Source organism: Astyanax mexicanus, chromosome 4, assembly GCF_023375975.1.
Source record: "Astyanax mexicanus isolate ESR-SI-001 chromosome 4, AstMex3_surface, whole genome shotgun sequence".
NCBI lineage: Eukaryota > Metazoa > Chordata > Actinopteri > Characiformes > Acestrorhamphidae > Astyanax > Astyanax mexicanus.
The window spans coordinates 30,190,990-30,205,028 of NC_064411.1; the positions used below are offsets into that span (position 1 = coordinate 30,190,990).

Genomic DNA, 14,039 nt, shown 5'->3' on the forward strand with positions numbered 1-14,039 from the left:
AATAGTGATTACTTAGATTGCATGGGCAACACTATGCTCCTATCACTAGCATTGTAAGCCTGTTGGGAGCATCAGCTAAAAGCTCTGTTTTTCAGAATGCTGTGGGTGAATCACGGTGGGCTATTCAACAAAAGTCTGTACTCATTATATGTTTCACTACAATCCAAGTCCACTTTATATTGGTAATTTAAATGTAAATAAAAGAATGAATGTAAGAAATGTAAAATGCAATTATATTTATATCAGTGGTGTCAATTAAAATACTAGTATATACTTGTATGTTTGAGGGGAGATAAAGCCAATGTGGGGCGCTGGAATAAAGAATCCATGACTAATTAAATGGAGGATTTTTTTTTGTACTTTATTGTAAACATTTCAGATTGGTTGTAAGGATTTCTAAATTCGAACTTAATTAGCTGAGTATAAAATGGCATTTTCACTCCTGTAGTTGGTTTCTCTGGTCTGAATCAGTTGAAGAGTTTGTTTATTTGGAGCGTTTCTCCCTCTGTTTGATTTGGTTTCACACAGGCATAAACCTAAATGCACCGAAATGCACACCAATAAACCACACATTTAGCACATGGTCTCCTCTGATTGGTTAGAGCTGTCTGGCACAGGAGCAAGAAAGTAAATATAGCGAGAAGATTCTGTGTTCCAGCACATACATCTGTGCAGTGTAAAGCTGTTTTTACACAGAACACTGAAAATTTGCCAGGAGCTGGGAGCAGTGAACTCTGCACATTACTGTGTGTGTAAACAGCATGGAGCAGCAGAGACAGCGTTTTCTCATAGCAGTGTATTATTTAGCTAATAGATCAGATGAAAATGCTCCTTATCAGCAATTTAGCTTAAGTAAAAAGCAGTATGTTTAATAGCTGGGTTGGATCGAGACAAGAACTTGTTTTAACCACAAGTGTACCCTCTAGAAAATAAATCCTCACGTTAGGCGGGGGTGATTTCAAATTAATCGCATGAGTTAATGCTTTAACAATTCACTGTTTCAAGTTTGAACTTTGTTGTTGTTTTTAAATTGATTACCGTTATCAGTAGCAGCCACCACAACAAGGTGTTAATGATCGGCTGTTGCCGTCTTCCCAGAAATCTCTAGGTGTGCTGCCTGAGTTAATAAAAGCCTTTTGTGCCTCAAACTGCTTTTTTCCACTGCTCTTAATGATACAGCTGGCTCACAGTCCTACATCCTGATAGTAATCTAGATTTCCTGTCCTCTCTCTCTGTCTCTATGTCTCTGTTGCAGGTCGACTGGTTTTTCGGAGGTGATTGTGGTGGTGGGAGGCTGTGAGAGGCTGGGGGGGTTCAATCTTCCCTACACAGAGTGTTATGATCCAGTCACGGGTGAGTGGAAGTCCCTGGCCAAGCACCCGGAGTTCACCAAGTCGGAGTACGCGGTGTGCGCCCTGCGCAACGACATCCTCGTCTCAGGTGAGCTACTGAAGCACGTTCAGAACAAGTGGGAAAAGGTTCATGAACTTCTGAGACTGTTATTGATGAGGAAGAGTTTTTTTGGTTTAGGGATTTGAGTTGTTATTGTCTTGTTTTTGTACTGCTATATGCACTTTGGACTTTAGCGTGTTTTGGATAGCATGGGTTCAAGAAGCAAGCTTTAACGGGAAAACAGCACATGAAGAGTGCTTTAGTAAACAGTCAATAAACAGAAGAAAGTTCTAGGGTTGCCAGGGGTTGCTAAGGTGTTGATATGTTGTTTCTAAGTGGTTGCAAGGTGGTTGCTGAGGTGTTACTGGGTGGTTGCTAAGGTTGTGCTATGGTTTTCGTGTTGGTTGCTATTAAGTCTCTAACTAATCTGTAGTCGACTAATCTGATGATCATTTTTTCTAAAAACAACAAAAAAACGCTAAATATGAGACTTAAAAGGCATTTAAATTTCCACATTGTTTTTTTAAACGCGGAGAGTTCTGATATTTAATGAATAAATATATAATCTGTTGTGTTTGGGCACTTTTGGAGAGTTTTTTTTGTCCCCAGCACTTTGTGTAATACGATACTATTACTGTTACAAATGAATGATTAGTCGACAATGAAATTTGTAGTCGACAAATTTAAATAATCGACATTGTTGATTGTATCGACTAATCTTTGCAGCCCTCGTTGCTATGTTGTTGCTAAGTTGTTGCTAAGGTGTTGCTAGGTGGCTTCTAAGGTGTTGCTATGGTATCCATGGTGGTGGCCATAGTGTTACAAAATGGTTGCTAGGTCATTGCTAAGGTGTTGCTTTTTTTTTTGCGCAGCATCAATTTTCAATAGACAAAAAAGCGACATTAACAAAGTTTTAACAAAATCCATCGATCGAAAAGCTGTATACAAGTGTTGGGGCGAAGTCAATTGCAGCACTAGTTACACAGACAAAATACGTAGGAATAATAATGACAGGAAAAGAAGACTTAAGAAGAACAGTACTGTGATTTAGGGGTTTAATGGTACAGCTATTCTTTGCGAACCGTCACATTACGGAGCTCACGATTCGGTTCACGAAAATGCATGCAGAATACACGGTACAGCCTATAGGAGACTCTCACGCACACGTGCCCTCCCTTTCGTGTGTGTGAACTCTCACTCTATCTCGCTCTCTTTCTCTCTCTTTCTCTATCTTTCAATATGTTTAGGAAAAAAATTATTGTATGAATCACCACAATCAGACTCATTGTTTTTTGTTCCAACAAGATCCAAAAGATGGAGCCTCTAATGATGACAGTATGAGAGAACGCTGGTTTAAAGCATTTAATAAAAGAGCTCGAGCCCCGTTACAACATTCCATCCAAAAAAGAAAAATTTATTATAATGAAGATTCATTGTTATTATGAAGTTAATAAAGGTGAGGCTATACAGAATGCCCTGCCTTTTTAGTTTTTCCACCAACTGTACCAAAAATGTACCAAACCATGGGGTTTATACCAAAGTGTGAACCGAACCGTGAATTTTCTGTACTGTTACACCCCTACTGTGACTGTATACTGCAATCTCATGAATTAATCTGCAGTTTTATGTAGTCTACATAACAAAATGATGAATCAGTTCACTATCAAATTCAATCCTGTGTTGTGTGCAAGATTTTGTAAAAAGAGTTGGTTGGTTGACCTTTGGTTTAAAGCAAGTTCAGTGACAGATATGATTTACACTGATATAGATTCAGACGTCTAGACAGCTGATCTAAAACTCTAGTCCTCCCCTCATATTTACACTCCTAAGGCATGAAGGCTCCGTTGAAGGCAGTTCAGGAAATACGATTTTTAAGATGTTTTTATTAAAGGTGCAGTGAAAAGACCAGATTTAAGAAATACACCAATGTTGTTCTACCTAATTATCAGCTTGCTTGCTTGTTGTCCTGAGAGTGTCTAGATTTGGAAATTGGACACTGGACATTCCCATTCAATTCTATGAGCATGTTAACATTCTGACCGGTTTAAAGATATATATGCTTATGCTAATGCGTGAACACTGGGCCTCCTCGGCTTGTTTATGTTCAGCGTTTCGAGGCTTAGGCAGATTCGAGGAAAAGAGGAAACCACATCTGTTTCTGTGATCTCACGCAGGGCTGCCCAGGGACCTTCTTCCTCTTTGGCAAATCCAAGAGGCTTATTGGCTGAGAGTCAGACCAGAGCTAACTCTGGTTGGATAGCGGAGTTTCTGCAGGAGATTGAGCTCCAGGCCGACTCCAGCAGAATTCCAAGCTGTAAAATAGTTTGGCTGCATGTGTTGGACAAGATGCAGCAAATCATGTCATGCTTGCCTCCTGGGGGTCGTGTTTAAACTAAATTGCTGTAACTGTAAATGTTTTTGTGAAGCCCAGATTTTAACACACATTTTATGTGGGGCTTCTTTGATTAAAATGATTACCATATTATTCTGACAATAAGATGAATTTAAAATACTTAATTTTCCCAAAAATCGTCAGGTTGTAAGGAGCAGTAAAGCTACTCTGCTGGAGTACAGTTATACAGGAGTTTCAGTAAGGTTTCTCCAGCACTGAGACTGGAGCAGTATTAGCATTAGTTACATGAGTCCATCAGACTGTAGTAGGTGATTTTACCATGTTAAAACAAGCTGGTACGAACCACTAGCTGATAGTGCCCTGGGTTACTGGAACACTGAGGGTTTCTCAGTCTACCTCTATCAGCGGCATGTACTAGCGGTAACCATGGCTGTCTAGCGCTGCTAACCACAACTGGCTAAGCACTTGCTAAGCGCCGCTAGTGCTTACCCTTGGACCAAATACTGGATTCTAAGCTTACTGTAAATAAACGGAAGCGCTTTACTCACCCAAATAAACAGTTTTGTTTACTTAGGCTTAGCCAATCTCCAACTTCAGTTTATTATTAAACTGTGGGTATTAGTCACATTTTCTCTGATTTGTAAATGCTTTCTGATTGGCTGCTTTGTATTTTTTGTTTTATTAAAAAGCGCAGAAACACTCCTTATAACATCAGCTTTCACACCTGCCTTGTTTGGTCTGGTCTGTTGGACTTTTCAGTTTGGTCTGAACTAAATCTAATTCTGACCCAAAGAACTATTGTCACCCAGTAAGGAATAGAAGAAAAAGAAAAACAAGAGGAAGAAGAAGAACCGTGTTGTACCGAAATCCGACTATCTTTATGCAATCAATCAAAGGAATTCACATTCTAACAGGGAACACTTGGAAAGGCAACTTCATAGGTTTCTTGCCCGTGTTTTTCATCCAGCTCTTTTTGATATGTTTAAAAACAATACAGTCCACAGGGCTTTAAGGAAAAAGGGCTTATTTTTGCGATGCCGTGTTGCTGGTTTCAGCTGGTATGTGAGCTGTATCATATATCTGATGGATGGCCTCTTTCTGAATACAAAGAACCTCAGGTTCCATGAAAACAGCTGACATAGTCTAGGCATGAGGTTTAGATATGAACACAGTGAGCTGTGTGTTGTGTAATGTGGGCACACCGTACACAGTTTAAGTGGATCTGTGTGTCTGTCTGTCTGTCTGTGTGTGTGTGTGTGTGTGTGTGTGTGTGTGTGTGTGTGTGTGTGTGTGTGTGTGTGCGGGTGCGCATGTTTGCTCTTGTGCTTTCCATGAACAGTGTGTGTGTGTAGAGTTTCTGCGAAAGTCTTTAACATGTCACATTTTTCCCTCGTTTTTTCTTTTTCTTTCTCTCTCTCTTTTTTTACTCTTACCTGCTTCGTGTGCACAGGCCCCCAGGTACAAAAACAGAGCAACTTCAACTAGATCATGAGTTCATAGACTCCATGCTGGTCCTGAGGCTTTGTGGCTTTGATGATTTTAAAAGGTTTTTATGGAAGCAATATGTGACAAATGTACCCTTAAACTCTTTTCCCAAGATTAACTGTTTCTGTAATTTATATGTAAGCAGTGGTGCGCTCCATAATTAAGGGCCACATTAAAATAAGCTATATAGAGAGATTTAACTAATAATCTTTATTGCCATCTTTATTGTTGCTGTGGCCAGGCAGGACTAGCATTGGCCCAAATATGGGCAAGTTTAGGGGGACCGGGAGTATAAAGAAGTATAGGGGTGTTAAAGGAGCATAGGGTAGTCAGATAAGAGTCCCATAGCAACTGAAAAACACAGACTAATGCTTTGAACTAGTTGCTGTTTTTTATTTTAGTGTAGTTATAATTTACAATAACTATAATATATATTTCCTTATTAAATATTATGTAATGATTTACATGCACCTATTGTCACCCCTTCTCACGGCACACCACTGGTATAGGGTAATATAGGAGGAGTAGGGGAGTATAGGAGAGCAATATGTGAGTACAGGGTTGTATAGGTAGTAAAGGGGAGTATAGGCCTAGTATAGGGTAATTTTTGTAGTATAGGGTAGTACTGTGTATTATATGTTAGTATAGGGTAATATAGGGAGTAGGGGTGGGCGATATGGCTCTAAAATAATATCACGATATTTCAGGGTATTTTTGCGATAACGATATACTTGGTGATATAGAAAAACTAAAATAATTAATTCATTTCAGGAATATAGTATAATAGTATAACAGTATAATCATAATGTGGCAAAATAAATAATATAGCATAAAATAATATAATGCAGCAAATAATATTGCAGAATATTTAGTGCATGCATATAAACTGCAAACTAAAACAATTATACAATAAATACACCTAAAGCTTCACAGTAAATAATAGACTACTTTTAAGACAGAACAGCCCTATTATCACGATATGGATTTTTAATATCATGATATTTCTGTGTCACGATATATTGTATACGATATAATATTGCCCACCCCTAATAGGGAGTATAGGGGAGTATGTGGAGTATAGGGTAGTGTAGGTGGTAAAGGATAGTATATAGTAGTATAAGATAGTATAGGAGAGCTACAATTTCAGCTCGTTTCTTGTTGATTAATTGTGTCAAATAATGCATTTTGTGCAATTTGAGGTCGATATTTTTCCTGACTTGCTGAGAAATGGTGAGTTGGTGCAGGAAGTGTATTTAGAAAGAAATTTGATTATCATCTGAGTTTCATGTGGAACTCTTTATAAAGGCAATGTGAACATAAAGCTTTGCTCTAAAAGATTGAGATAAGATGCAGATACAGTATATTTGAGAAACCAGGACATATTTGCTTTTTTAACCAGGTGAAAAACGGAGCTCACATTCCAGAAGCATACCAGAGTTCGGGGGGTGAAGTAAAGGTAAAGGTCTGGGATGAAAAAGATGCGATAGAGGTAGAGTAAAAATGAGGAACCTGTAGCTCTTGTTGCTTATCAGATGCATCTGCTCTTTAGCCGCCACTGAGCTGCGCGATCCATCATATGTCTCTGGACTTCCTTGCGTTAGAATGTGACAGAAATGTCAAACAGTCCTGACAGGTGCATTTCCTGTGTGTTTAATAACTGTTATTAGGCCGGTGTGTAGATGTATGGGTAACTGCGTGATGTGAGATGGTTGTGTGATAGTGATGGAATCTGTGACGGGCTCTCTGTGTGGGCTGGGTTCTCACTGCAGATGTAACAGATGGTCAATCGACCCAAACTGCCTCCCTGTTCAGGAGCTGTGACTGATGTCGGAGAGCTCAAAGCTCCAGACAGACAGAGAGAGAGACAGGTCCGCTCATGTTATCTGTAGATTAAAGGGCAAAAACAGTGCATCCTGTCTGCGTACAGATAAACATCCATGAGTTCCACAATGTGAGGTCAAGTCAGAAATCCTTTCACTTCTATATTTATCCACATATAAACCAGTTTAGCCTTTGTTATTGAGGCATTGGAGCATAATAAATTGGCAAAAAAATTTTTTTTATCTGTTTAGAAGCATTAGCATTTTTGCAGCTTTTATAAGAATCAAACATTAAAAAGAAGTGGCTAAAATGTATTTATTTATTTAGATTTTTTAAATTGTTAATGCTTCTTGCTGTTTAGTTTGTTTAAAATGTAAAACAAAAATTTAGGTCTACAGATAGCTGCATGGGTGTGCATTGCTTTTTTTTATTTGCTGTGAAATTTTGTGAACTTTTCAATACATTCTCTGTTTCTTTACTGTCCCTGCTTCCCTGAAACTCAAACAAAAACTTGCAGCAGAGCTCCTCGATGCATGTGTATGTACTTTAGCTGGGTCTTGTCCTAATAAGGTCTGGAAAAGCAGGAAATCTGTCTGCTGGTTTAAAGCTTCAGCTCTTACTTATCATTAAACTGCTTTAGTAAACACTGAGCTGCCGAGGCAGTTTGTTGGTTATCTGAGATCCTGTGTGCAGCTGAGCTTGTGCAAAAATTAAAAAATATGTTATTTAAAATTGTGTATGAATTACATGTGTTAAAAGGACACTAAACTCCCTGATTTTAGCTGACTTCACCCTTAGCTCGAATTTGAAAAAGGCTAAAAATGGGAGGGGTAGGTGTTTGGGAGGGGCACTGGGTGATGTATGGGTTTAGAGGCCTCTGATAACCAGACGAAGTGAGACGGCATCAGCAGGGGGGGCGGTATTCTTAATTGACTGATTTGCATATTGTGATATTGTGTCTGTGTACCAAAGTACACAAACACATCATCCACGCCTATAACACTGTTAAACCTGTGGGGGCGCTGCATAGGAGGAAATTACCACAATAAAATCGTTTTTTAAAGGTTAGAAAATGTTTATAAAAATTTTAAGCAGGCCTGTTATGTTTCACAACATCAAAGAAACACATTTCAGTTATTAATGAAAAAATATGGTTTAGGGTTTTAGTGACTCTTAAATTGTATTGTATTAGATTCAAGAAATATTTGTGATAAATAATATTATTGTCATTTTAAGATAAATGTTAATGTTAAAATGTTAAATGTTATTATAACAATTCATTTACACACTTTTAAGATCACCAAACTTTAAATTAATAATAGTCTGGCAGATGTACAGTACCAGTCTAAAGTTTGGACACACCTTCTTATTCAGTGTTTTTCTTTATTTTTGTTATTTAATGTATTTTCTACATTTTCAGAACATGAAACAGTTAATGGACACATGTGGAATTACATAGTAAACCTTTTGGTATGATTTGGGATGAACTGGAGCTTCACAGCATGCAGACTAATTCAGCATGTGTTTCCATATAGCTTTAATAGTCTTCAATATTACATTTACAATGTAAAAAATCACAACAATCACTCACCTTTATTGTTGTGTAATGGGCAATATCAAGGTCAGAGAGTGGAGCAATTGTACAGTTCTTAGCTCTGTTGTTTCTTGTCCAGCAGTGTGTGATTGCTTCATTTGTTCTTGCACAAGAGAGCTAACACTGCTAATGAACTGTGGCGTTGTTTCTATGTGGGCCAAAATGTGGGCTGTCTCAGACTGGCTCTGTGTTAAATCTGCTGTGTATGCATTTCACTCCAGGGGACGCTGCTGAAGCTTTGGACGAACTCTTGGGTTATTACTCTTACCACATTATTGTCTAAAATATTTAAGTGAGGGTAAAACCTCTGGTTAACCCTGATGCTAACAGCTAGCCTCAACAGGGTAGGACCTGGGATGCTAACAGACTCAGCAGATGAGCTTTTTGGGGTTGGAGCATGTTAGCCATGATGCTAAAAGCCAAATTTGGCAGGATTGAAGCCAAGATGCTAATAGACCCCCTAAAGTTGGGGATTAGGTGGTCCTCTTAAAATCACTAATGCTTGTGTCACTAAATGCAATCAAATCCTCACAGCAATGCTCTAAAGTCTAGCAGAAGGCCTTCCAGTAAGTCTAGTTCTACACGTGTTGAATAGCATGTTTAAAATCCACACTGCTTTTTGTTTGTCTGTGAGGGAAAATAAGGAGGAGGTAAGGTGAAGATTTGGGAGAGAATAGTGTCAGGGCTTGTCTGAATCGTTGGGGTTGGAGTTGGAGGATCACCCAGTTGGCTCTCAGAGCAGCAGAAGTCGGAGTAAACAGCACGGGGCATGCTCAGTCTAGCTCCAACAACAAAAAAGTTCACCCAGTTTATTGGGGCGAACTTAAAAATTAATGTAATTTCATATCTCCAATCAGCTGTCTAACTGAATTCAATGAACTTTTAAATGATTCTAGATGATGATTCTTATTCTGAAAAGTTTGATAAATATGGACATTTCTATATGTAGTCCTTCATGTACTTTTATCATTATGAAAAGATCCAGCAGTACTATAAAAGATTTTTATTGAGTATAAGCTTTAGTACAGAATTCAGTTTCAATCATTTTGTCCACTGTATAAATTGTTTATGAAGCTATGACTCAGAGAAGCTATTACCTCAGGAGACAGTTAGGAAATTACCAAACCTGTATATGTTGTGAGTTGTTATCTAGTGAGTGAGGTGGAACACTGGCCAGCATGCTCATGGCAAGGTGACATGAACATTCAATGATCAATGGTGTCAAAAGTATTGACATTCAGGCATTGAGTGGTCCAGCGGGCTAGGTGCTGCCACTATGATCACGTAATCACTAGCTCGAATCCAGGTCATGCATCTTGCATTCAGGTGCCAGAGCCCTGAGAGAGCACAATTGGCCTTGCTCTCTCTGGGTGTGTAGATGGCGCTTCTTCCCCTCATAATTCCTAGGGTGATGTGGATCAGCACCAGGCATCTGTGAGCTGATGTATCGGAACCGAGTCGCTGTGCTTTCCTTTGAGCGCATGGTGGTGGCTGACTTTACGTGTGTCGGATGAGGCATGTCCTTGTGTTGTGGGATCACTAGGTAATTTGCGAGACAACGGGAAATTAATTTAAGAAAAAAAGAGTATTGACATTTATTACTCTGTAGAAGTTGAAGTATAAACTTAAGCGCTTTGCTCAGGTAAAAGGGTAAACATACGGGTTTTAAAGTAATGTGAGGGGGAAAAAAGCTCTAATTCAATACTGAAGGCCCCACATGCTTATCCCATTGGTCAGTGAAATGTTCTTTAGTTTGCAGGAGATGTCAAAAGTCATGGGTCACGTGGGTCACATGTTCTTGTCCCAAGACATTCGTCATGTCATTGTATACTGGTACAGCATCCACTTGGTGCCATTAACATGGTGACATTATTCAGAGCAATATCTATAAATGTCAGTGTGTGTGGGCAGAGCATGTTTTAGCTGAATTAAAAGGCAAGCAACCCAAGCATCCATTTAAGAAGCTAAAACAATGTGAGTCATCTAGATTAAGTTATATGTTTACTTGAACAAAGCACTTTATTGACAGGTTAAGTAGCATGTATTTCCAGCCTGCCATTTACTGAGGAATGTACTATCATCACGTTGATGTTCCTCAGAATTTCTTTGAATCCCAGAGATGCTTTAGAGAGTTAAAAGCAGGTCTTTCAACAGGAACTACTTTGAACTTATACTCCAGTGATGATCATCTGGTTTGAAATGTGTTGTTTTCTGCTGTTTACAGGTGGACGCATCAACAGCAGCTATGTGTGGATGTACAACTCTCAGCTCAACCTGTGGATCAGGGTCGCCTCGCTTAACAAGGGCCGCTGGAGACACAAGATGTTGGTGCTGCTTGGAAAGGTACAGATAGGAATTTGACATGTGATACTTTATATAAACAAAGACAGCATAGAGTCTATGGAGACATAGAAAAAAAACGTTCTTTGTTCTTTAATGAACCACCTACTGTGAGTGTTTGGGGACTGTGTTCTTTTGGGGACGAAGTTCCTTGTTGGACCATCATTCCAGGACCCAATCCCAGGCCCAAAAGAGTTACAAGGGGAAGGGGTGAAATTAAGCACCTGATACAGATATAACTACAGCAGTGGAGCGCTAAAGTTCAGCAACCTAGCTGCTGCTGGTTAATTAGTCAACTTTAGGGCATCATATTTTTTAAATTCTGCAGCCTCTACCATCTGTTGCACAGTTTAGGGTGGACATTAAACTGCACATTAAACTATGGTAATAAAGTGGTTATTGTCATTTGTAACAAGGAAAATACTCAAATTTGTGGGTTTCTTTAGTCACTTTTGCCGCCATCTTGCCAGTGATTTTCATAACTTTCTTTTTTGAGCATGCCTCGGAAAAATCTCAGTTTGAAGGGTTATGTAGCCTTAACACTCCAGCCTAAACAAGAATTGGGACACTAAATGTACAATAAAAAAAAGTAGGAAAATAAAGTTTTTCTTGCAACGGTTGCTACCAACACAACAACACAAGTCATAATGGGAAGCATACATAAATGAGTGACCTTATATGGTCAGTGATGTACTTTTGGGTAGTGTTCCTCTTGGTGAGAGATCACTGTCTGCCAGATAGGCCTCCACGACCTTTAAAGTGATTTTGCCCAGTTTGACAGGTTTTGAGAGGGGTCACATCATTGGACTGAGAGTAGTAGGATTGCTATTTTGATAAAAGACCCCTCTTGGCCTGTCACACGCATAGGCCAACAGTGAAACTTGAATAATTTGTATTCATGACAATGTCAAAACTGTCTACCAAGTTTCATTCTTGTCAGTTGCTTTTTTCTGAGTGAAACTAGTTTTTTGACAATGGGTGTTCCGTATTTTTTCGCACTATAAGACACACTAAAAAATCCTTTAATTTCCCCAAAAATCATCAGTGCTCCTTATGATCTGGTGTGCCTTATGAATTCATTTTACCGGTAAGGAGCAGTAAAGCCACTCAGAGCCACACAAAGGAGGTTTAGTTTAGTACACCAGTACTGAGACTGGAGCAGTATTAGCATTAGCTGCTAAGCACTGGCTCTTTTGCCATTCAGAGGTGAGTATTATCGACCTGTAGTCAAGCTACATGGTTTGAACTGCTAGCTAATAGTGCCCTGGCTTACTGGAAAACGTATTGTTTCTCAGTGTAGCACTGTCAGGTGCCATTAGCTGCTAACTGCAGCTAGCACTAGTGGTTAGCTGCTAATGCTGCTGCACCCAGCCCTAGTGGAGTCTGGACCCAATCTTACCCACCCAAATAAACGGTTTTGAGCAGAGAAATCATTTGAAATGTTTTAACAGTTTTATTTACTTAACCACCCAGCGGTAAAACCTTCAAAATTAGAAGGAAAACATGCCGACACCCCTGTTCCTTGTTAGTGTGGCATAATGCGCCTTATAATCCAGTGAGCCTTATGAATGAAAACACACCAGAAAATAGACATTCATTGATAGTGCACCTTTTAATACGGTGCACCTTATAGTCCAATTTTTTCCATCAAACTTCCTATTTACCCATTTTCAAATCAAGCCAATTAAATAAGTCTGATTTAAACATGACCTTAAACATGACCATTTTAGTTAAACATGATCTTTAAATCAACAGTGAGACAAGTCAAAATAGCCTAACATTTATCTTACAGTATTCAAAATAGCAATAGCATAATTGGTTAAATGCATCTTGTGTGGCTTATTTCTAGGAACATAAGGTCATTGTTATTGAATAAAGCTCTTGCTATGAATAACTTCTAATAGACGCATCTCAGGCCATCTGAGTTGCATTAGTGTACAAACTCAATTAGCCCAGTATTTACTCTTACAAATGTTTAACAATACAGTCTCCATTCTGTTAGATAAATCAATCAGAGCCATTGTTTACAGAACCCTGTCATATTTGTAACATGTTATGGAAAGCTGGTTGAAATGGTTCGCCTTTTCTGGACTTGGGCATGAGTTTATTCATGTGTTTGTGATTGTTGTAAGCATGCCGTCTTCGTCAGTTCTGTTTTCATGAAGCTTCAGGGAGCTGATTACTTGAAGCTAAGTGATGTAATGTAAGACCCATGTTGCTCTCCTTTAGGCTTTTCATGGGTTTTGTCATGAAAGTTGTTGCCAGATTGCAAATGCAAGCCCTATTTTTTCAAAATCATTCCCCCACTAGTGTTTGTTTTCTTGCTCTACTAAAATCTGTGGAGATTGGTAAAGTTGTTTTCAAAGAAAATGGCACATGTATTATTTTTTTCCAAACTTTCTTTAAGGGGCGTTTTCTCACCAGCACTGTTTGGTCCAGTTAGAAACTTTATTTGCAGTATTATTAGTGCAGTTCATTTGGGCTGGTTTAAAAAAAACAGTAATCACACTCGTGTGCAAACGAAACATCCGTACCAAGACCTACGAGAGGAGATGGTCTCATTCCAGTTTCAAACTAACTCTGGAGCAGTACATTTGTGGTGAGAACATGATCCAAACTCAGTTTAACCCAACTATATTATATATATACACTTCTCATGTTTAAACTACATAGCTTTTAGGGGCGCCGAGTGGTCCAGAGGTCTAAAGCGCTGCCACTATGAGCAGGTTCGAACCCCGCAGGTTCGAACCCCAGCTCATGCAGCTTTGCCATCAAGCTGCCGGCGTTAGAGGGAGCAAAATTGGCCCTGCTCCCTCTGGGTGGGTAGATGGCGCTCTTTCCCCACATCACTCCTATGGTGATGTCTGCAGCACAGGGCGTCTGTGAGCTGATGTACCGGAGCCGAGCCGCTGTGCTTTCCTCCGAGCGCGCTGGCTGCTCGGCAATGCTGCATCAGCAGCAGCTCGAAAAGAAGCGGTGGCTGACTTCACATGTATCGGAGGAAGCATGTGTTAGTCTTCACCCTCCCGGTGTGTTGAGGTATCACTAATGATA

The 14,039-nt window shown here is 39.4% G+C and overlaps 1 protein-coding gene across 1 annotated transcript in view; it reads left to right on the forward strand.

Moving 5' to 3' along the window:
- klhl24a (kelch-like family member 24a) overlaps positions 1–14,039 on the forward strand; it is a 48,277-nt gene that overhangs the window by 8,326 nt on the left and 25,912 nt on the right. Inside the window, exons 4-5 of the mRNA XM_007236375.4 lie at positions 1,256–1,440; positions 10,870–10,988. Coding sequence (XP_007236437.2) covers positions 1,256–1,440; positions 10,870–10,988 — 304 coding nt within the window. The remainder of the gene's footprint in view (positions 1–1,255; positions 1,441–10,869; positions 10,989–14,039) is intronic.